The 25,594-nt window shown below is 42.5% G+C and overlaps 1 protein-coding gene across 1 annotated transcript in view; it reads left to right on the top strand.

Moving 5' to 3' along the window:
* The window catches only part of LOC138968718 (uncharacterized), a 42,283-nt gene that overhangs the window by 6,971 nt on the left and 9,718 nt on the right, over positions 1-25,594 (top strand). Inside the window, exons 7-9 of the mRNA XM_070341348.1 lie at positions 18,236-18,252; positions 20,714-20,835; positions 24,303-24,363. Of these exons, the coding sequence (XP_070197449.1) occupies positions 18,236-18,252; positions 20,714-20,835; positions 24,303-24,363 (200 nt within the window). The remainder of the gene's footprint in view (positions 1-18,235; positions 18,253-20,713; positions 20,836-24,302; positions 24,364-25,594) is intronic.

Here is a 25,594-nt window from a genome sequence, read left to right as displayed (position 1 = left end):
GGCGGCTAATTCAAAATGGCGGCCAACCCTGACGTAAGTCTGGCACATAACATGGTCAAGTAGCATCTCATTTTAAAGGTATTTTTGAGAGGAATAGATATTTGACATCAGAAATGGTGCGAACATACTAGTACCATTCATGTTAAAAGCATTTTTAGTGTGCTCAATGCTTTTACGGCCAGGCATTTGTCAACTCATATATATGACTGGGAGCAAGCAAAATACTTTTAACAAATTGAATATTGAAAAAAAGAACGTTTTCAAACACATTTTATATTAAACGAAGTTCACATTATTGTTTAATAATCGTTATCTTGATATGACAAACTGTTAATCATTTAGCAATCTTGTTCAAGGTACTCTTTATGATTAAGCATGAAACAAATTTGCTGTACACTAATAAGTTACTAAAAATACAATGTACAAACAAACACACAAAGAATAAAACAATACAATGGACAATGACAAAACAAAAATAAAAGTTAAAAACATAAACCGCTCAACTGCTCTCTTTCAAAATAATGTTGTTTTAAAAATATACACAATATGCCTTCACATGCAGAAACGGAAATAGGCATAACTTGTGACACTTTTAATGAATCAGAAACAATTTTGAAACCCATAAAACAAAAAGTAGACACACGTTTTACCCTCTACCCTCATCTCTCTTCTTTCATGGAATGATACATTTGAACACGTAAATGTTTGCCTTGAATACAGTGTAAATGAAGATATAATGATCAGATTCATTAGACATTGATTCTATGAATGTTCTGTTACAATTTTGAAATATATACGAAAATACAGATTCCTAACTTCAGCTCTCATACATTGAAAAAAGTAAAACAGCAACCATAAAGGTACAATCGTGACTAAGAGTAAGAATTCAAACTTGCCCTTTGCCACATTGTTGCATGCAGATTTGTTTCTACCGTTAACTACCTTGTAAGCGTCCAGTAGCGAGCAAACGCCCAACTATACTTCATGTCAACAACTGAGTATAGAATATAATACCTTTTAACCACCCCCATCCCTTCAACGCCACCCCCCCCCCCCCCCCACACACACACACACAAAGGTACAAAAAACCCAGTTTCTTAAAGATGTTAACCTCTTTGCAAAATACTGAGATATAATTCCAGTGAATAATGACAATATGCTGCGATGAGGTCATACCGTTGAGTTCATTCTTTTGCAACTGCAGTCTGGATAGTCATGCCAAAAGTGGACGAAGAAATGGCAGATTCATCTAGAACGTGCTTAAGAGGTCGACCTAGGTTGATTTAAAGAGATCGAATGAACAGACTTTTTTTTTTAATACGCAGTGTTTGACACGTATCTTATCACCATCACCCACCCCCACCCCTTCTCTCTCTCCAGGATTTTGCTAGATGACTTTGATCAGGACACATGAACTAACTACAATTATAATAATTTAGTGTGTGCAAGTTTGCATTTGAGTTCATCTGTAGTACCAAAAGGGGGAAAATGAGCTAAAATTTAAAATTAAAATAAAAACAATAACTGTTAAGGTTTTAGATACCTTGAACAATGTAGAAACAGATTTTGAAAGGACAAAATGGATACCATGAATCCTTTTACCAGGAGCAGCATGTTTAGTACGGGGGGTATTCTGGTGTTACGGGTGCAACGTTGGGACACCATCACTATGTATATCACAACAAAAGTAGATGTCCATTAATTTTTGATTATGATATATGCTTGATGACATTGCAATAAGACTTTTAGAACAGACCTTGCACCCCCAACCAGCATGTGTGAACTTAAAGAGTTGTAAATACAATGGGACACCGTAGCATCCGCAACACTAGAAACAAAACTTTCTCTAAATTAACAAAGGAAAGTACAATGAAGCTAAATTTATTATAAATGTTAACAACACCACTTAGTTGTTGTAGCCCAGCTAGTATAAAATTTGGTCACACTTGGTTTTCAGGAGAGAAAAAACAAACCATTACAGCGTTACAAAATTACACGGGACACCATAAACTCCTACTCCTTGTTTTTGTTTGTTGAAATGCTGTCTTTTTGATTAGAATGAGTTATGGAGTCATGCATGCACACAAACATGTGATATATAAATTATTATATATCATGTGTGGACATGTTTGATCAGAAAATCTATAGTTTCAATGTCACATGTACAGTCTAACCACCACTCGAAGAAATTTTAACACTGCAAGTATGAATGCAAACTATCCACCACATGGTCCATTCCTTGACGTGGTGTGGTGGTTTGCGTGTCTCGGTGACCCTAAGAGCTATGCCAGCGGGAGCGTAAACTCCTGGAAGGGCTTCCCAAGCTGGACAGGTCGAAAGGTAGAGGCCAGACTAATATGGACCAACCTTGTGCTCACAGGGCAGGTCCTTGGGCCATGAGCTAAGGGTGAGGTAACCCTGACAGAAACCTTGAGTGCTGAAGACGTATGTGTTGGGCCGCACGGCGCACTCCAACAAACCACAACACTACGCATCAACTGCCATTATGACACTTGGAGACAGAATTGACAGTAATGGTGCTCGCCCTGTGAGGATCCACCAGGCAGGTGCAGCGCCTGGCTCCGCGCATCAAAGGAGTCCACCCTCAGCTACTGGAGGTCCCTTCATCTCGTCTTGTGGAGCCAGGGGACGAGAAAGGAAAGCGACTGGCCGGAAAAACAGCAGAGCCAAGGACAACCCCACTATTAACATCATGCATTGGAATGCAGAGGGGGTATCCAATAAGACTGCAAGAAGGGAAGCCCTTTAAGATCCGAGGGTACCAGGTGTTCAGGAGTGACCGACAAGGGAGGAAGAAAGGAGGAGTGATGACTCTGGTCAGGAACAACATAAATGCCAGTGAAACCAACAGATACATGGAAGAAGCAGAGTACATAGAAGTCAAGATAACGACCAATGACAGCAAGATGAACATCGTCAACTACTACTGCCCCAACGACAAGATGCTGTCGCTTGACACAATCCAGGTCCCTGACAGCGGCTTCCTCATCGCTGGAGACTTTAACAGCCAGTCCCAGAGTTGGGGATATAAAACACTAGACAGGCGAGGAGAAGACATTGAATCTTGGCAGGACGACAACCACCTGATCCTTGTCAACGACCCCACAGATCCGTCTACCTTCTACTTGCGCCGCTGGCACTCAACAACAACACCAGACCTGGCATTGTGCACGGATGACATCCACAAAACCATCTCAAGAAAAGTGGATGAACAGCTGGGTGGAAGCGACCATCGCCCAGTTCTCCTTACCATCAGTAGAGACTCAGCATCTGAGCATCCACAACACCCGAGATGGAACTACAAAAAGGCAAAGTGGGGACTGTTCAACATACGAACAAATGAGCTGACCAGAGCCATAGAAACAGAGGGGAGAAACATCAACAACGTGATAAAGGAGTTCAATGCTAGCATAATCCAGGCAGCCAAGGACAGCATCCCACGTGGAGTGAGGAAGGACTACATCCCATACTGGTCCGATGAGCTGCAGAAGACGCACGATGCACTCATAAGAATGAGAGAAGAGGCAGAGACGAACCCTAGCCAGGAGAACAACATCAAACTCCAAGAAAGCAAAGCAAAACATCTGAAGACAAAGCTAGAGTGCAAAAGAAGAGGCTGGAGAGAAAAGACGGCAGGGCTGAATATGGAAAAAGACACAACAAAGCTCTGGAAACTTACAAGAGCACTGAATGAAGAGGGCAACAAGGGACAGAAGATCACCCTGGAGGAGGAAGGAAGAACACTCACTGGAAAAGCCGCTGCCAATGCTTTCGCCCAAGCATATCGGGGAGAAAGCGACACCACCATACCCCTGCCTCTACAAAAGGAAGTCAGAACAGAAATTAGAGAAAGAACAGAAAGAAACGTACAGGATGCCATGCAACAAGACATCACCATGGCCGAGCTGAAGAATGCCATCAAGAAGCTCAAAAAGAAGAAGTCTCCAGGTCCAGACAACATTACGAATGAGATGTTGCAACACATAGGCAACTCGGCCCTCCAGAAACTACTGGGCATCTTCAACCTCAGCTGGAGACAGGGACAGGTACCTCAGTGCTGGAAGGAAGCCAGGATGATCCCAGTTTTAAAGAAAGGAAAAAACAAGACCAAAACCCTGAGCTACCGACCCATCAGCCTGACAAGCTGCGTATGCAAAACCATGGAGCGCATTGTCAACCAGCGCCTGCAGCTGTACCTGGAATCAGAAAGCATCATCGTCCCAGAACAAGCCGGCTTCCGACAGCACAGAAGTACGGAGGACCAGACAACACACCTTAGCCAGGTCATAGAGGATGCTTACCAGGCCCAGAAGGTCACCCTGGCCACCTTCATTGACCTGCAGAAGGCCTTCGACAAGGTCTGGAAAGATGGACTCCTTGTGAAGCTCCTACGTTCCGGCGTCAAAGGCAACATGTACCAGTGGACCAAGTCGTACCTGCACAACCGAAAGGCCAGAATGCTGGTGGACGGTCACTGTGGCCGAAAGGTGCTACTACGCCAAGGAGTTCCACAGGGAGGAGTACTCTCCCCCACGCTATTCATACTCTTCATTAACGACCTGGTACCAGAGTTGCCCAAAGGAGTCCAAGCGGCACTGTATGCTGATGACCTTGTTCTCTGGTGCTCGGAAGAGTATGCAACCACAGCAACCTACAGGATGCAACTTGCCCAAGGAAAGTTTGCAGCGTGGGCGGAAGACTGGTGTGTGACCATCAACAGGGAGAAGACCACTGCCACTCTCTTCACACTCTCTGCCAAAGCGACACCTGGCAAACTGACCTTGGGGGACACACCCCTGAAATTTGAAGACCAGCAAACATACCTGGGGGTCACCTATGACAAGCGCATGACCTGGAAACAACACATCATGAATGCAGAGGGAAAGGCCAGGAGAAAACTAAACATCATGCGGAAGCTGGCAGGATCACACTGGGGTGCAAACGAGAAGATCCTGAAAACAGTCTACCAGGGGACTGTACGACCGCACCTCGAGTACGGATCAAGCTCTTGGACAACAGCAGCCAAGACACACCAGCAGGCCCTAGACAAAGTACAGAACCAAGCGCTGAGAATCATCACGGGCGCAATGAAATCAACACCCATACAGAAGATGGAACAGGTGACTGGCATTCCTCCACTGAGCAAAAGGCGAGACTGCAAAACAATGGTACAAGCCACCAAGTACCAGTGCACTCATGACCATCTAAATGAGTGACAGACTCAAGAAGATGTCCTTAGGCAGGCTGAAAAGATCGAGCTTCGCTCTGGAGGCAAGGGCTTTGCAGAAGAAACATCAGACAGAGATGCCAGAGCTAGTGGAGCCACCATCTTTCTCCCTTGACGCCCCTCCCTGGGAAGACAGACAAGGAAACCTGGACATACAGACCAGTGTCCGCTACCTCACAACAAAGGACGAGCAGAGCAATGCGACGAAAAACGCCCTGACTCTTGCCATGCTTGAAGAAAGGTACCCCCAAGAAGCATGGATACGGGTGTATACTGATGGGTCAGCCACAGAGGCCGTCAAAAATGGAGGAGCAGGGGTGTATGTCCAGTACCCCAGTGGAGAGAGGCAAGCAGAGGCTATACCAACAGGCCTCCACTGTACAAACTACAGAGCTGAGGTACAAGCACTGATCCATGCAGCATACACCATCAACGACAGAGTCAACCATGACAACCAGGTGGTCTTCCTGACTGACGCTCTGTCAGTACTACAAGCAATGACCAGTAGCAAACTGCCTCAGCTGGAACACGCTCTACACAACATCAAGAGCCTGAGGGCAGTACTGCAATGGATCCCCTCCCACTGTGGTGTACAAGGAAACGAAGAGGCGGACAGGATGGCAAAGCTGGGTGCAGAAGATGAGCAAGAGAACAACCCTGTGAGCCTGACAGAGATGAAGACCATCATTAAGTCTCTGCACAGGACGCCCCAGCCACAGGACAGCTACCAGACCACAGCAGGTGGTCATCTTCCGCCTGAGAACGGGACACAACAGACTTGACCAGCATCTCCACGGGAAGCTGCATGTTGTGCCCTCCCCCATGTGTTCATGTGGAGAAGCAGAGCAGGACACGGCCCACATCCTACGAGAGTGCAGGAACCACCAGGTGCTGAGAGAGGAAATCTGGCCATTGCCGGAGTCCCTGCACAACAAACTGTACGGGCCAGTGGCTGCGTTGCAGAGGACCACTAATTATATCTCAAGATCTGGACTCCAAGTGTGATCGGCGATCGAAAAGAAGAAGAAGAAGAATGTAAACTATAAATTTATTTACACAGGAAATGCACAGATAAATCATAAAACAACAAGTCGCGTAAGGCGAAAATACAATATTTAGTCAAGTAGCTGTCGAACTCACAGAATGAAACTGAACGCAACGCCATTTTACTCGTAGTATCGTCAGGCCACCGCTCATGGCAAAGGCAGTGAAATTGACAAGAAGAGCGGGGTAGTAGTTGCGCTAAGAAGGATAGCACGCTTTTCTGTACCTCTCTTTGTTTTAACTTTCTGAGCGTGTTTTTAATCCAAACATATCATATCTATATGTTTTTGGAATCAGGAACCGACAAGGAATAAGATGAAAGTGTTTTTAAATTGATTTGGACAATTTAATTTTGATAATAATTTTTATATATTTAATTTTCAGAGCTTGTTTTTAATCCGAATATAACATATTTATATGTTTTTGGAATCAGCAAATGATGGAGAATAAGATAAACGTAAATTTGGATCGTTTTATAAATTTTTATTTTTTTTTACAATTTTCCGATTTTTAATGACCAAAGTCATTAATTAATTTTTAAGCCACCAAGCTGAAATGCAATACCGAACCCCGGGCTTCGTCGAAGATTACTTGACCAAAATTTCAACCAATTTGGTTGAAAAATGAGGGCGTGACAGTGCCGCCTCAACTTTCACGAAAAGCCGGATATGACGTCATCAAAGACATTTATCAAAAAAATGAAAAAAACGTATGGGGATTTCATACCCAGGAACTCTCATGTCAAATTTCATAAAGATCGGTCCAGTAGTTTAGTCTGAATCGCTCTACACACACACACAGACACACACACACACACACACATACACCACGACCCTCGTCTCGATTCCCCCCTCTACGTTAAAATATTTAGTCAAAACTTGACTAAATATAAAAACAGTAGCATATATGGACATCAGCAGCAATTGACTTCCTGACCAGTTCTGCCATGGATGGCACCTAAAACACAATTTAGTTTATAACAATTTAGTAAGGCACAGCCAAAATACAAATGAATGTATTAACAAAGATAATTTAAAATCAAGGCAAATGTCCACATGACAAACTGAAAAACAAAATTGTAAGAACTGTTGAGTGCACATTATGTCCCATGTAGCATGTGAAACTTTGAATTTTAAATTGATTATGAAGGGGGAAAATACTCAAGACAAATAATGTATAAGTTTCTTTTTTTTAACTGTATTGTTATTGTGTGCAATAAATTCCATAAAGACATTAGTTTTATGCAATAATCAGAATCTGTGAAGTTTTGATAATGGGCGCATCATGGGACACCTTCCCAAAATGGTGTCCACCGAAGTGTCTGTAACACAGCTAACAATAAACTTCAAAAGTCTGATCATGATCACACAAATATGGAACAAATAAAAACTATATGATAATAATAATAATAATAATAAATGAGCATTTATATAGCCAGGGATCGCGTTTACGCACGATTTTTGCGTATTTGACGCATTTTAAAAGTCGCTGACGCGTTTTTTTCGCCGCGCCGCGTAAGCCATACGCAAAAATATTGTAACTTTTTCTTGTCTTCACGCAGCGCTTTTGCTCTGACTTAATAATCACCCGATCCTGAAACTGACTATAGGGCTCGAGAAGTGACGACACACATGAAATCTGCGCGTCAAAACTAAAGTCCGTTTCTTTTTGCATCGAAGTATCGCAAACGAACGTACCAGATAATGTCTTGTCGGATAATGAAACAGACATTAGCTGCTCTCCCATCTCGCGCTTCCAAAAGGCGGAAAGTGTGTCATGTCGTATCAGAGCCGGAAACAAACTCGCAAGGCCCGAAGGTTGGAGACAGCAGGGTGTTATTCGACAGGCGTGCGCGGAGTTCGACAGGAAAACTCGCCGTATTTAGGTAAGGAGTGTCTTTAAGTCTTTCGTGCGTGTTTTGTTTGTGTCTGTACGTGTTTTCGTAGTACGCAAAAATATTGGTCCGTGACGCGTTTTTTTCGTTTCGTTGCGTATGACTTACGCGTTTTTTAAAAAGCTAGCGCGATCCCTGTATAGCGCAACATCATAACTTTACAATTATGCTCTTTGCGCTTGACACATTTAAAATTAAAACACAGTTATACAAGCATTTACATCTATATTCATAGTCAGCAACGCTTAATTAAAAGCATACACCATCAAACATACATTACAAAAGATTCTTCCACTAACTAAATAATAAAAACATGAATAAAATAGGTAGTGAAAACAAGGAAATACCAGCTGACTACCCTTAATCAAACAGAACATGTTATCAACAATACTGAAAAACAGCCCTAGATGTTTATATACAAGTACATTATCACATTATCACTAAAACAACAAATACACTACATGTAGCCTACTGATGGACTGAGAAAACAAAATCAGGGGTTGTATTTCTTGAAGAGGTATATTCACCAACAAGATTCTGCATCATAACAACAAAACTTAATTCAACATTAAACATGTATCAAACTAAAATCAAAGATCCCGTTTCTGATGCATCACCGGACACCTTTGCATCGCGCCGTTAAAAGCAGAACAACGTCTCTGATCCGTCAGTAGGGAGATTTAAAAGACAGCACGTTTCGTTTTGCAGCTCGTTTCGTTTGGTGAATGAGTCACCCCGCGTGAAACGAGACGGCATAGGCCGCAGACAAGATTTAGATGTATTCACGTTTCGTTTCGGAATGAAAGAAGGGCGATAAATCTTCAAGTGAAATTATCACGTCTGTCCTCGATCAGAATGGAAAAAAAACAACCTAGGAGGTGGTCCAGAATCGGGCATACTTTGATTATTTTCAGTCCAAATAAATCACACAGACTTTGTTTATACAAAATCACATACGAAGCCAGAATAAAAATTCGATGCGATGACCTACTTCTGCTTCGCCATTTGCTTTCTCACCATGAAGTTGGATAAATGTACCAGGATCAGCACCCTTCAAAATATTTCAGTTCACAACAGTTGTCTACCTCCAATGAACACATTCTCAGCGCTGTAAGACTGTGAAAGGGTTGATGAATCTAGCAATGCATAAAATGGCCAACAAATAAAACTGTTAGTGTGCAAAAATACTCACAAAAGTTGACGAAATATTGTTCGTTTTTTGGGGGTGGAAAACGTGACTGCGTTTTGACGTTCCACGTTCCGTTTCAGTTGACCTTCACCTTTCCAGCGAGAGACCCCCGAAATGATGACGTTTACCACAACTTCAAAACGAAACGTCCCGACGTTTCGTTTTTTAAATCTCCTGAGTAACGGCAATTGCTACATTTCCATATACCACCACAATGATCGGCGCTTTGAAAAATAAAAGCGAACACAGTTGAGCACTGCGCAAACAGATTCAGCTCTCACCGGCAAAACACTTTTTGATTATTTAGTTTCTTCACAATACAACAAAGTCTGCACTTCCACGTTTCCGATGCGGCATGGGCCACCATAAACCTTGGAATCGTGACGTCCCATGATGCGACGTAAACAAACTTAACCAAACTTTGATATTTGTTTTATTTAAAGGCATTTTGAAATCTGCCTTATACATTTTTTTAACACTATGCTTAAATAATAGTCTTTGCACTAGAGGTTAATTTAGATGCAGTACACAGATTTGTTTGAAAATGAAAAAAATATCAAAAATTTCATTACCGACGTTGCATGGGACACAAAGAGAAAATGTAAACACGGTTTATTTTGATCAAGTTACCTGCTAGAAAAACACAAACATTAAAAAAATAATAGAATGTAATGATGCATGGAACATAATAGACTAGGATAAATTCTCGAAAAGAGGCCTAAATAAAAAGAGGTAGGCATTTGTGGGTAATTAATGGCAACAGGTTGATTCTTATAGATTTGGGTGTGCTGAATTCATTTCTGCCTGTTGCCAAAGTCAAAATTGCCTATATTCGTTACTATTCAACGGTTTCCAAGATGGCCGCCATGATATCAAGAGACTACTAATTCTCAAACAAATGCTTATATCTTTGGTGTTTTTAGAGATACAGTGTTAATTTTTGGCTAGTTGGTAGATGACCGATAGGCAATGGTTGCCTTGTCAGAGTATTTGACCTTGACCTTAAGTCAAGGTCACATGAGACTTGACAATATTGACTTGTACTGTTTTGTCATGTGTGCATTTTAAGTTGTCTTTTGGCAGTAAACTACTGCGAACTAATCACTAAAAATAAGTGATATTACCCAGTAGGTATTCAGCATTAAAATGAATATACATTGATCATCATTCTGACAAGGTCAAGGTCATTTTGACCCCATATTTCAGATGTGTTTAAACTTGGACGCCATCAAGATTTGCAGTGGCTCGTCTGTTGTACACACTGGACATCTGATTCAACAATTACATTTCAGCAGGGGTTCAGATCAATGGTGCACAATCAACTAGGTCAAAGGTCAAGGTCAAAGTCAAAGGTCACTATTTGGACCATTTATTCTCAAAAACGGGGCCTAAAATAGAGATAGGCCATTTGTGAGTAATTATGGTGTGCTCTTCCCATTTCTGCTGTATGACAAAGTGTATATTTGCTAGTTTGTCCTGTATCATTAAATATTCAAAATGGCCGCCACAAGCCTGAAAACTCACCCACACACAAAAACTGACAATTCTTTAAACATAACCACTCTATTTATTATCAACTTTTGTTTCAACATACGTTTGTATCAATAAAGTTGCATAATCAGTACAAATTTCAACAACATTTAAGATGTTATGGTATTTCTGTGGCAATTATAACACAATACACACAAATCTGAAGCATGACAAACGTTAATGTTCCATAATACTCTGTCACGGGAAAAAAACTTCCGAAACATGTTGAGAACAAGCTCAGCAACAGGTAAACATATCAGCTATGTACAGGCATTCAGCAAACAATGTCAAATATTCACATTTCATATGGTAAGGTCAATGAACATCACACACGTCCAAAGGGTCACGGTCAGTTCACCACTCATTAAGACACTCCTCGTGCATTTCCCGGCATTTGCACGCTGCTGTGCATGGTAGCTTCGCCTTTCTGCATCTGCACCTTCCACTGCTGCACTGCTTCTGGCAGGTGCAGAAGATGATGTCTAGGCACGCGTCTGGAACAGACGGAAGGGTTTTCAGGACGGGAAGGAAGACACCATCCTTCAGTTGCCAGCCCATGCTTTCAATCGGCGGCAGGTTCGGCTTCTTCTCATGAGCTTGTTGCCAGACTGAGGCCTGATAATGAGCTCTCTTGATGTGGAAGCTCAGAGCACCACTGGATGGGGGCAGATTTTCTGGGGCGGTGGCTTTCCGGAACATGATGGTTCTGGCACCATCTGCAGTCTCACAGTTTGAGATGTACAGCTTGCAAACGAACTGCTCTGCTTCTTTTGACGTGTCGTCTGTCAGCTGCCCTTTCCCCAAATTTGCCAGCAGCTGGTGATGGTGCTGAAACACTTTCCACCCAGATACCTTGCCTTGGCCAGACAGGAAAGATGTGGAATCCGAGCCAGTGATGGCGTGGAATCCTATCAAGTTCTGGAGCTTTGCCTTCTCCATGTCAGGTCTCTTGGCAATATTGTGAACTGGGATGTACTGTCTACGCTTTGCTGTGCCAGTTTTCATCCACACTTTCTTGCACTTCATTTTGTCAAAATGTGCAAGAATCAATACAGCTACATCTGTGTCTTGTGAAGAAACAACCAGGCTGGTTGCATCGCTGTTCACACAATGCAGAACAACACGTGTATCACCCTCTTCGTGACTGGCCTCTAGCGGAGTCGTGTCCACGTCTGGCTTGGATGACTCAACTTGAGTTGGATCACTGAAACCACCGGAAACCACAACAGTTTTGTCATCTGGTGCCTGCAGGATGAGTTGCGGAGACAGAAATTTGGCCAGATCAGCTTTGTTCTCAGGGTGAGACATGAAGTTGTCCCATTTGGCTGGCAGGGGTGTGTCCTTAGACTCTATCAGTTTCCTGATGGGCTGAGCTCCTTTGCTCCGCTTCTTTCTTGTTCCACCTTTGATTGACAGCTGATCATACCGATCAAAGACGATGTCGGTGCGTTTAAAGGCATGTCCTTGGGCAAGGAGAGACTTGACGAATGTGTCAGCAAGATCACCAAATGTAGCTGCACCTTGTGGCTTTCCAAGTGCACAAACATGTGCTTGCCCATCAACAACAAGTGTTGCCTTGGCTCCAAGGTCATGTGCTTCAATGCCTGGAGGACAGTTTACACCACTTGTGAGGATTTTAAGCAAGCTTGCTTTTGATCCTGACCTTAAACTGCCATTAGTTTCAGCAAGTGAAGGGGGTACTGGCATCAGCTCATGCTTCATGATCACAGAAAGATCAACACTGCGCCCTGCTTCATAGGCCGTGATCAACCGCTGAAGAATCTTTCTGTCAGCTTTGACCGTCTTTTGTTTCCCACTCTTTGCATCCTTCTGCTTCACCTCGTACAGACTGGCAAATGTCAGAGGCTTGTTCTTCGGCAGGGCATCGCGGAATTTCACTTTCCTTTCTTCACAGGGCACAAGTCTCTCCCGAACAAATGTTTTCACCTGTTCTTGTCCTTTTTCACGTGCTGTCAACAGGTTTTCTTTGATGTTCTTGGTTGTAAGATCCTTCGATGCAATGTTCTGCAGATCTTCAGGCACATCCAGAGAAAAAACCTTGAAGCGTTTAAGGTTGTCAAACAACTTTTCTTCATCAGTTTTGTCTTGTCTTTTTCTGGCCTTGTTGCATTCGTTGTGAATGCTCTTCTCGTCAACCTCTGCTCCAAAGACTGCTCTTGTTTCTCCTGCAATGTGAGATCGGAGATTGAACGAGAGGACCCAACGGTTCAGAGCAGACGGTGTCTTTGTGATGCCCACAATCCCTCCACATGACTTTCCAATCCCGTTCAGCCATTCTTGACTTTGATCTGGGTCCACCTGGTTGAACTTGCTCTGGCTCCTCTTCACAACAAAGTGCCCAGCTTCAAATTCCTTCTTCACTTCTTCGGGGAGCTGATTCATTTCACTGACGTAGACTGTGCCCCATCGAGCATAGTTGGTATGATTATATCTCATGAAGTAGGGGAGCATTGCCGTGAAAGCTTGAAGATGCAGATTCCAGTCGCCATCTCTACTGGCGCGTGTGAACTGGAGGAGAATTTCTACCATCTTCAGGTACTCCCACCAGAACTGGAAGTTTGGATTGGCCCGCGAAGCAGCAAACCAGTCCACAAGGTCTGTGAAGCGTTTGTTGGCAAGAAGATGTACAAGTGCTGCTGTGTCATCACGAACCATCTCGTCTTCAATCTCTTGTGCGAGCTCATCATCACTGCCGTGGACGTACTGCAGCAACTGTGGTAGGAGTATTCTCCACAAGGCTTGCCAGGTCAACTTATGAGTTCGCATCCCTCTGACATAGGACTTGCCTGCCAGCACCTGTTCAGCTGTTTTCGGGCCAAGGACATTGCTCTCGACCCACAGATCCAGAAGACCAGAGCACTCCATGTGACGCCCGATGGCTTTGAGGAAGTTGAGGGACGTATGGAGACCACCGAGCCTCACTACCAGCAGATTCTGATATTCAGCTTTAGCCCATTTGAGATTTGTGTATATTGTGTTATAATTGCCACAGAAATACCATAACATCTTAAATGTTGTTGAAATTTGTACTGATTATGCAACGTTATTGATACAAACGTATGTTGAAACAAAAGTTGATAATAAATAGAGTGGTTATGTTTAAAGAATTGTCAGTTTTTGTGTGTGGGTGAGTTTTCAGGCTTGTGGCGGCCATTTTGAATATTTAATGATACAGGACAAACTAGCAAATATACACTTTGTCATACAGCAGAAATGGGAAGAGCACACCATAATTACTCACAAATGGCCTATCTCTATTTTAGGCCCCGTTTTTGAGAATAAATGGTCCAAATAGTGACCTTTGACCTTGACCTTGACCTTTGACCTAGTTGATTGTGCACCATTGATCTGAACCCCTGCTGAAATGTAATTGTTGAATCAGATGTCCAGTGTGTACAACAGACGAGCCACTGCAAATCTTGATGGCGTCCAAGTTTAAACACATCTGAAATATGGGGTCAAAATGACCTTGACCTTGTCAGAATGATGATCAATGTATATTCATTTTAATGCTGAATACCTACTGGGTAATATCACTTATTTTTAGTGATTAGTTCGCAGTAGTTTACTGCCAAAAGACAACTTAAAATGCACACATGACAAAACAGTACAAGTCAATATTGTCAAGTCTCATGTGACCTTGACTTAAGGTCAAGGTCAAATACTCTGACAAGGCAACCATTGCCTATCGGTCATCTACCAACTAGCCAAAAATTAACACTGTATCTCTAAAAACACCAAAGATATAAGCATTTGTTTGAGAATTAGTAGTCTCTTGATATCATGGCGGCCATCTTGGAAACCGTTGAATAGTAACGAATATAGGCATTTTTGACTTTGGCAACAGGCAGAAATGGATTCAGCACACCCAAATCTATAAGAAACAACCTGTTGCCATTAATTACCCACAAATGCCCGAGGGTGTTAGATTTTCTGAAATCTGTCCTAGTCTATAAAAGCTTGTGGACAAAAGTGCTACTTTCCGTTTCAGATGCACGAGTGACCGGAAGACGGGACGCGTCACTTTTTTGTGTGTCCCAAGGTCAAAATGTGTTTGGATTTTCTGTGTAAACGTCATCGGTTTGTGTGGAATTTCCCGGAGAATTCCGTCAACGCAAGGAAACCGGTCTGAACTCGAGTTTCGAACACATTTTCTGCGAGTGTTTGGGTTGCGTTTCAGACGCTACACTTGAGACACCGCTATGTAAAAATATTCTCAGCATCCAAATCTTTTGAATATTTGTAAGCTAATAGGGTGCGAAATAAAGTATTTTGGGTATAGTTTGTTGATGTGCATAGTGGACAAGCTGATTTTATCTTGTCATCGACTTTGGGAAAGTGAAAAAATACATCACAATGGGACACTTAGTGATGCGTCTGAAACGCAATTTTTCGTCCATACTTGCGTCAATATCCACTTCTAAAGGAAAAAAACAAAGTTTAGCACAATGTTTTGTTAATGCATGAAGCCTAAATTAAAAGCATAATTTCTTGTGGTGATGCACTGATGTAGTCAATATCACTGTTTGAGTTGACCCACTGATGCCATTCCTCTTTATGGAAGCCATTTTGGGTCACAACTTCGACATTTTATTATCAGTTTGCAATTGTAAATGCATCATGCAGACAGCAAAAAAATATATGAATTTATACATTATCATTATCTTAATGCATTGCCACTGTGAATTCCACCGCCCTGATATATATATATGGCCCCTTCGTGGTCGGCTGGGCGTTAAGCAAACAAACAAACAAACTGTGAATTCCCCGGTACACTTGTTTTTGTTCCTTTGGCTTCTATGGAGAGCTCTCCTAATGTTGATCAAATCGCACTCTGGAAACAAACCACCCACATAAAACTTAGCTTGGCTTCCCACATTCATTCTTGTTCAGATTTCAGAACACACGAACAGACGAAAAGTCAATTAAATCACTCAAGCTGTAAAGCACAGACACATCATAGTGATACTAGGAACAGCATGTGTGAACAAATACATTCAACACCTTCCCATCTTCTTTACTGCGTACACACACAAAATACTAACAAGAAAGTTTTTTTTTTAAACTTACTCTGTGTTGAAATCCAGGGTATCCCAAGTTTTGTGTTGGGAAAGAGTTCTCTGCAGTTGGTGTGCCATCAAGAAAGTGTTGAGAACAAACCCTTGCATCTTTTGCAGGTGAAAAAAAAGCTTGTGCCTTCCGTCTGCTGTTGTGTCTACACGGCTGATGAGTCGAATCCACTTTAATCTCGTTGTGCTGGTTTCTTCTTGTGTGTTGGATGCGGATGCAAGCTGTTGAAAACAGACAAATGCATTTCAGATTTAACAATTTATGGCTCCACAAAGCAATTTTTTATTGCTTTTTAATCACAGCCATGCTCTAACAACATGAAGTAAAACAAAAAAACAAGAAACGAAAACACACTGACACAGAAAGTGAGCCACATTTTTTGATCTTATGCACGGCAGATTCAAACACTGCAGTGCCGGTGTGCAGTTTTTGTAACGTTCAAAGCTGTATAAATGCAGGTCTAGCTAAACGATTTTGTAATCATGCTATGGAATTTGCAGAAAAAAACAATAAATCGCATGAATGTCAGGCAATAAAATAAGTTTATCAAGAACTGTTACAGTGTTGCGCTTACCTGAACGGTGGTTGGCATGAACACCACAGACTCGTGTGGAACCTGGTGACTGAATTTTGCAAAGTTTAGCTTTCCATTTTGAAGACGGTAGCTTCCGTTGTCACAATCAATCATCGGGCAGTGACATGCCATTGTTAAAATCGATAATCGCTGAATTTACATTGACAAAACAACAAAATAAACACGAGTGTTTGACTCGTCAGTCGCAGAACATACGCACAGTTGTGTTGCAGACGATTTGTTTCCTCGCGAAAAATGACGCAGCCAATGAGAGGCGTCTGTGCGGTCACGAGATTTTCCTTCTTTGTTCCATGCCACGTCAGAACTGTTTAGTGGTGTAATCAGCAATCATCCTCATCGCTTGTGAAATCACACACGCAGTCTTTTTGGCGAATGCCTCTGACAATCGACTTCTGTCAACGACTGAAACCGGCCGGTAACTGCACAGTATCAAATGCATTGAACTGCACAATCTCGGAAACATGACGGGTGTACCGGTCAGGTAGGACGAAAGCCAGAAGCCAACAATACAAAATAATATTTCCAATTTCATTTCCACACTCTAGAAATAACTGTTATTCGTTTTCTTAACAGAATGCAGTATAGATGACTGAATACAAAAGCAGACGTCTTATGGCGCGTTTACGGTTTCGCATATGAATTTGATGACACGATTTGCGGTCGCGGAAGGTTTGATGAGCAGAAAACAGGCACTCGCAGAGTTTGTGTCAAAAAGTGGTGGGTTTTTTTTAAATGAAAACGTCGAAGTAAACTGTAAGGGATACAAATCTTACACACCTCGTCCTGAATATCGTGCATATTTTCCCTCGGATAGATTTTCAGGGAAAATATGCACGATATTCAGAACTCGGAGTGTGTAACCTATATATATCTGCGAAAAAAAGACAACTCGTTGCTTCAGCAATGCTGTGAATCGCACCGAGTCTTTAAACGTTTTTATCCTAAAGATCAGTCAGTTTCTCTGTGGTTGTGTCTCTGACTGTCTGTCTGTCTGTCTGTCTGTCTGTCTGCCTCCCTCACTGACCTCGGAACCCCTGTTTTGCACTTGGAGTAGGCCTATTCTCAAACAAATTGTGTATATTATCAGAAAAATGAGCGTGTTCCGTCGCACCGGTAATGAAGTTTACCAATACATTTAAAACAAATGCTTCTTTCAATGTTTACTGACAAAACCTGTAATCATGTGTCAAAATACTGTATCGTCTTCGGGATGCGCTTGTGAAGAAAAGTAGTCTAGGGATTTTTCTTGTCGTATTTTTTTTCAACTGACCGTGCTGATCGTATTCTAATTCTAGACGATCATGCGTACAAAATACGTCGAAATCGTATGTGTTCCCAGGTCTGCTCCCTCTCTCTCTCTCTCTGTCTCTCTCTCTCTCTGTCTCTCTCTCTGTCTCTCTCTCTCTCTCTCTCTGTGCCTGTCTGTCTGTCTGTCTCTCTCTCTCTGTCCGTCTGTCTGTCTGTCTGTCTGTCTGTCTGCGGCCTGCCTGCCTGCCCGTCTCTCTCTCTCTCTCTTTCTGTCTGTGTGTCTGTCTGTGTGTTAACAACAATCGGATGAACAATTCAGCCTTAGATTTACCGGCCTTCTGCAAAAGGAAGGCCCGAAAGGGCGATATGTAAGGTTGTGCTTTGTTGTTCTTGCAGAATGCCAAACAAACAAGGTAGGCAAAATAGCTAAAAGACTGCCAACAAAATAGCTTATACGCAAGCAAGCAAGCACATACGCACGCACAAACGCGCGCACACACACATACACACACCGAGAATCACACTCACGCACACACACACACACACACACACACACACACACACACACACACACACATGCATGTGAACCAACAGACAGACACAAAAGGAGACACACACACACACACACACACACACACACACACACACACACACACACACTGATGCATGAGCAAACGCATACTGGGATCTAGGAACACACAAACTCTTTTTCGATCTACACGGTATTATAAATGGTTAGACCATCATAAAGCTCTATGTAGCGTTTACTTTGTTTCCTTATTCGTTTAATTTTTTTGATGTTTTTTGTTTGTTGGTTGGCTGGTTTGCTTGTTCTAATGTTTGGCCTAGATGGCTTTGTGTGCAAAATGTTATGTTTGTTTGTTTGTTCTTTGAAGTCTCAGAATTGTACAGCCTCCGCATGTGGTTCAATTTCAACCGTCGTCACAAAAGAAGTATCTAATCAGTAGGAGTAGCAATTGTGATAATAGTTATTGTAGGACTTATTGTAGACATCGTTCTAGCTTCAGTATACACTGAACACAAAAAGTTAAGAATATTTTTTTCAGTGGTATAGTCCAGATGTAAAACAGTAGGTATTTTGGTCAGAAACATGTGTGTATTTGAAGATCTGCTTTTCTTTTGCTGAAAATGTGTTTCGTGGATTTGAGCAATATTTGGGTATGACGTCACAGGTCTCTGACCACGCTTCCCTCAAAAATAACGTTTGTTGACGGCATTATTCACTTTCAACCGTCGATGAGTGTCTTTGAAATCGTTCTGTGACATTTGGAGAGGCTGCTGTGTGCAGGATTAGATTTATTGCATATGAACTGCAGCCACCCAGCAAAAACACCATCAAAAACCAGGATTTCTTGCCATTTTCCAGGATTGTGGTCGCTCTCTTTCGCACGCTAGATCAGCCTGACTGCGCGGCGGATTTATTCGAAATGTGTATGACTTTGTTAGGTAAGACACCAAATAAACTTTCTGATGTAAAACATGTAAAATATCATTCAGTTTAAGTCATAGTTTTGACAGTTGGAACGCCATTTTTGAGGGTAGGCGTGGTCAAGGACCTGTGACGTCATACCAACATTTTGCTAAAATCTTAGAAACACATTTTTGAGCGGAACAAAGACAGATCTTCAAACACACGTATGTTTCAGACAAAAAAACTGCTGTTTGAAGCCCCACTCCGCCGCTCACATGAGGTTTACAGAACGATGGAATATTTCACAAAATAAGCAATTCTAACCGGCCTTATGGAACAAATTTGTAATTGCATTTAACAGCATTAAATGACACAGTTCGCTTGAATGGTTATTTCGCATGCGTAAACCACACACCAGTTCTCGTGGTTTATTCAACCCCCGAGCCGTCGTGGCTCCGTGTAACCCAGTTTCCCTTTTTTACAAACGTGATGAATTTAGTTCTCAGTTTGTGGTTTCAATGCAACTCTGTTTCTGCACTAGCGTTTTATTATGAACCTCTGAATCAAAAATACAACAAATGACTGATAGTGACACAAACTGAGTGTCGGCGTCTTCAAAGAAACTAGCGGTTATCGGAAAATTCGTCTGCTTGGGCAATGGTAAAATGCAGCATATTTGATGTTATACTATCACTGTCGCGGAAATTCACGTGTTTGCGCGCAATACTCCATCTACACAGACACAGCAACTAACAGTATCAAATGGTTGAAATCTCAATCGACCAGCATTTAAAAAAGCCAAACTTGTATCGTTTCCGGTAGCCCACTTCCCCGTCATCAATTCAAAAGAGCTGCAAGTTGCATGCACCAGTCGACCTATTCACCCTGTTTGCTTGACATACAGCCGGGCTCCCTACTTTCAAACTTTTAAAACTTCGAACTTTGCTGACTGTGCTTTGATGATTTATAGAATTCTTTGGTATTTTATTTGTGTAACAAGCTGTCAATTTATTATTTATATTTTAAAAGGTAGGTCTAGCGCCATAACGAGGCTTCCGATTTGTCTGGATAGAAATCCGTCTGTCCACGCAAACATACATTCTTTTAAAAATGCCTGCTCTTTATTGAAGGCACCTAGGGTGTTCTCCAGCGGTAAGTGTTTAAACGAAAGGGTGTTTGTACTGTGTGTAAAAGCCTGACAGTGTCCGTGGCCAGAAACTAATGGTTTACGGGAGGCGGAGGGTGCCTTTAACATCTGGGCTATATCACTGAACTTGCAAATATTCCCAACTTGTTGTGCTCAGTGTAGTTGTTTCCGTACTACACGGAACTAATACTGCGGGGGTGGTGGAGGAAGCAGTGATAATAGCAGTGGTAGTAGTTCTTACTCATCCATAAATACAGTAACACTGTTGCCCGGAACCTTGGCATCATGTTTCCAGAGGCGAAGAACAAGCAGTGGACGCCGTGGAAGATAATGATTCCAAAAAAACGCAACGACCTTCGAGATCATCCCAACCCAGGAACTTTGCTGAGCTGAGAACGGCCCGTTTCAGTACAATCGGTATGAAATACTCGGAGACTTATGCGCAAACTTGTCGAAAGCTTCCCTGGAATGCACGCACACAAACATATTTGATCAATTGTTGTTGTTGTTGTTGTTGTTGTTGTTGTTGTTGTTGTTGTCTTTCTTGTTGTTGTTGTTGTTGTTGTTACTGGTGCTGCTGTATTGGTTTTGGTTGCTGCTGCTCTTGTTGTTTTTGTCGTTAAACGTTCTCGCACTCAACATCCGCGAGGCGGTTTATTTGGAGAGAAGGCGAAACTGTCGTCCAAAAGGGAATATCGCGTGTTCGACGTAAATTTGTTAATGACCCCATCTTATTCCTCTTCTTGTCGATCGCCTTTCACACTCGGATTTCAGCTCTGGAGAAGAAGCTGGAGGTCGTCTGTAGAACCTCCTCAGGTCCGTACAGCGTCTCGTGTAGGGTCGTCGGCCTGGGTCAAGTCTCACTCCTCACTGGCTGGAGGCTCCTGCAATCATGTAGGATGTTGGCTGTATCTTGTTCAGCCTCTCCACAGGGGCACATGGGGGAGGGCACGGCACGCAATTTCTTGTGCAGATGTTGATTAAATGACTGCACCATATAGGCAACTGCACTCCTTTTTCGGAATATGGGCAATTCGGTTGAAATTGTCACAATCCTCCGACATGATTGGCAGATTTGCGACACTAGTACTAGAATACCACAGTCCTTAAATTTCCTTGTTTATCTCACTGGCAGTAAAACAGTGATAGCACGTGCTACAAGCTATCTGGGATCTGAAACAGGCAAATATGAACATTTAAATACTGGAACCAAGAATTACGGACAAATTATAATTGTAATTAAATATCTAAAACGCAGGGCTGGGTCTGAGAGGAGGTTCCTGGGTTCCGGGCCCCCCAACCCCCCCCCCCCCCCCTTCCAACTACCCGATAAATGTACCTTTTTTTCTCACGTACAGACCCAAAGTCCTCCCTTCAAACGCTAATTTCCACAAACCTCACCCCTGCTTTGTCAGCCACTGTACCCCTGCCTCATTTGGGAAGCCTCTCGCGCTCTAGTACACTTGGAAAGAGAGAATGCTTACTGTCCTATAATAATAATAATAATAATAATAATAATAATAATAATAATAATGGACATTTATATAGCGCTTCTCCACAGCTCGAAGCGCTTTACAAGTTCAATTTACAAGTTCAATCGACACAACACGATATATACAACAAATACAATTTGTCTCAGATGAAAAGGAAAATACTCATCAAAGAGCACATATACATGCTTGCATAAAATACAAAAAATCAAATTTTTTCGCAGCGCAGCACAGTGCACAGTCAAAAAACACGCAAACAAACACATACAACAGACAAATGCTCACAACAAGCGCACACACACACACACACACACACTCCAGGTCAGTTAAGTACTCATAGAGAATAATGTTTGGGACAGAGCTAATTGGCGACGAAATGTTGTTTGAAGAGGTGTGTCTTGAGGTTGGTTTTGAAGGAGGGGAGCGACTGACTGTTTCGAACATTGTACAGCAGTTCATTCCAGACGATGGGACCAAAGTGGGAAAAACTGCGGATGCCATGTTGCTTACGTTTGTACCGGACAACTTTAAAGCGCCGAGTATCTTAAGACGAGCGTATTGTGCGAGAGGAGTTGAGAGAGGTAGGCTAGAGTTTGTAATCACCGTTGAAGCAGAGACAGCAGATTTTGGTTTTGATCCGTTGAGCCACAGGCAGCCAATGCAAACTGAACAGAAGCGGTGTGCAGTGCTGTGTACGACCCGCTTTACAGACGAGACGAGCTGCAGAGTTCTGGAGAGTTTGTAGGGGTTGAATGGTTGAAACTGGGACACCAGAAGGGAGGGAATTACAATAGTCTATTCTTGAGAGGATACAGGATGTCACTGGAACTTTTTTTGTTCTTCTGTGAGCCGGGAAGTGGCTTATAGACGCGATTCGCTTCAGTTCATAGTAGTCTGCTTGGCAGACTGTAATGACATGATGAGTCATGGTGAAGTGTGCGTCGAGGGTAAAGCCGAGATCTTTTACTTTTTGGGAGAAGGAGATTTCACAAGTACCAAGTGGAAACGTGTCGGGGATTAGATTCTCTCTGTCAAGAGAGGGGGTAAAGAAGCGGATGGCTTCCGTCTTGTCATCGTTCAGTTTGAGCTTATTTGCGTTCATCCGGCGGACTTTAACATCTTCTGTGCACTCTTGAAGCGACAAAACAAAGCTGTCTGATTCTGTCGGGCAGGTTGACTTACACAGTTGAGTGTCGTCCGCGAACATTTCATGCTCGACAATATGACTGTCAATACGGTGCGAAAGTGGAGTGGTGTACATGGTAAAAAGTACAGGTCCCAAGACAGAGCCTTGTGGGACACCAAACTCCAGGAGGGTTGTGGGAGACTTATGATCTTTGACTGACACAAACTGCTTTCGTTCAAAAATGTAGGACCGGAACCAGGATAAAGCGATTCCCGAGATGCCAAAAGATGACTGGAGCCGAGACAAGAGAATGTCATGGTCTATCGTGTCAAAGGCTGCGGAAAAATCGAGGAGCAGGAGCACGGAGATCTTGTCTTGGTCTAACGCTGTGAGGATATCGTTCACAATGCGCAGGAGGGCTGTTTCCGTACCATGTCCAGGACGATACGCTGACTGATGGGCACTGAGGAGGTTGTGAGTTTCTAAGTGGCCGAGAAGTTGCTGAAGAACAATTTTCTACAGGCTAAATATTGACATGATATGGGTTACATGATGATTTGAGTTTTTACGCCTTCACGGCTTTTGATGAGATACCCAAGTGTATGCGTGTTTGGGTGGTATCAGCCATCTGCACTTATGGCAGAATGACCGAGGTCTTTTATGTGCCATTGTGGTGACACGGGAGTGGGATATATGGCTTCCGTCTCTGGGTCTTCACATAAAGTTGACCCTTGTCCAGCCCCACTGAGTTATATAGCACTGGATTCAGAGGTCCAGCCCTGAAAGGCGTTTTGCTGAACTGTACCGACACCAACACTGCACAGTCATGCGGGTACCTGTGTAATTAGTTTGCTATACAGTGGAACCTCCCTTCTAAGACCTTCACAAATCAGGTCTGAAAAAGGAGGGAGTCTTAATATGCAGGTAGATCTACAGAGGTTATGAACAGAAAACCTGAAAAAGCAAGATCTTAAAATGGGTGAAGATTTAAATGGGGGGGGGGGGGGGAGGTCATCTGTTCCTTTAGAAAAAGAGCCTCAAACAGAGTGACAGATGAAAATGATGCGGGTTACATGGCCCGTTTACACTTTATCTCCGATTCCGTATTTGAACCAAACTTTTGCATTTCGACAAACTGGGATAAAAAGGTTTTCTCCGTCTCCATAGTTTGTTAGCTTCTTGGAATGTGTGAACACTAAAACTTGAAAATTAGCTACAAAAATATACCAGTCGGCCTCTGAACCGAGGTATGCCTGTTTACTTTGCAGACAAGCCGGATGACCTCAAAACTACCCCAAGAGGCAGCGTGGTGGCTGACGATGACCGCCGGTGAGTATATATGTACATATGGGAACGTTGCCTAATATGGACCACTTTTTACATTTAGTAAAGTTTTGACTAAATGTTTTAATATAGAGGGGGAATCGAGACGAGGGTCGTGGTGTATGTGTGTGTGTGTGTGTGTGTGTGTGTGTGTGTGTGTGTGTGTGTCTGTCTGTCTGTGCGTGTGTGTGTGTAGAGCGATTCAGACTAAACTACTGGACCGATCTTTATGAAATTTTCCATGAGAGTTCCTGGGAATGATATCCCCGGATGTTTTTTTCTTTTTTTCGATAAATGTCTTTGATGACGTCATATCCGGCTTTTTGTAAAAGTTGAGGCGGCACTGTCACACCCTCATTTTTCAATCAAATTGATTGAAATTTTGGCCAAGCAATCTTCGACGAAGGCCGGACTTCGGTATTGCATTTCAGCTTGGTGGCTTAAAAATTAATTAATGACTTTGGTCATTAAAAATCTGAAAATTGTAAAAAAAAAAATATTTTTAGAAAACGATCCAAATTTACGTTCATCTTATTCTTCATCATTTCCTGATTCCAAAAACATATACATATGTTATATTTGGATTAAAAACAAGCTCTGAAAATTAAAAATATAAAAATTATGATCAAAATTAAATTTTTGAAATCAAGTTAAAAACACTTTCATCTTATTCCTTGTCGGTTCCTGATTCCAAAAACATATAGATATGATATGTTTGGATTAAAAACACGCTCAGAAAGTTAAAACGAAGAGAGGTACACAAAAGCGTGCTATCCTTCTGAATGCAACTACTACCCCGCTCTTCTTGTCAATTTCACTGCCTTTGCCACGAGCGGTGGACTGACGATGCTACGAGTATACGGTCTTGCTGAAAAATTGCAGTGCGTTCAGTTTCATTCTGTGAGTTCGACAGCTTGACTAAATGTTGTATTTTCGCCTTACGCGACTTGTTGTTTAATGCTTATAACTAGCTTGTTTTCTTTAGAGCGAATTTGCTTTGACAGACATTCAGTACAAATTAAATAGAGAAAAATTCACAACTGATCCATATTATAGGAGCCTGGCTTCTCTCTCTCTCTCTCTCTCTCTCTCTCTCTCTCTCTCTCTCTCTCTCTCTCTCTCTCTCTCTCTCTCTCTCTCTATTTTTTAAAATAAAATAAAAATAAATCTCTCTCTCTCTCTCTGCTAGCCGCCTATCCTTGTCTGTCCCTCCATGTCTCTCCCTCTCTCTCTCTCT

This window comes from Littorina saxatilis, linkage group LG1 (genome assembly GCF_037325665.1).
Source record: "Littorina saxatilis isolate snail1 linkage group LG1, US_GU_Lsax_2.0, whole genome shotgun sequence".
In the NCBI taxonomy this organism is placed as follows: Eukaryota; Metazoa; Mollusca; class Gastropoda; order Littorinimorpha; family Littorinidae; genus Littorina; species Littorina saxatilis.
Note: the sequence above shows the minus strand (reverse complement) of the source record. Positions and strands in the feature narration are given on the sequence as shown.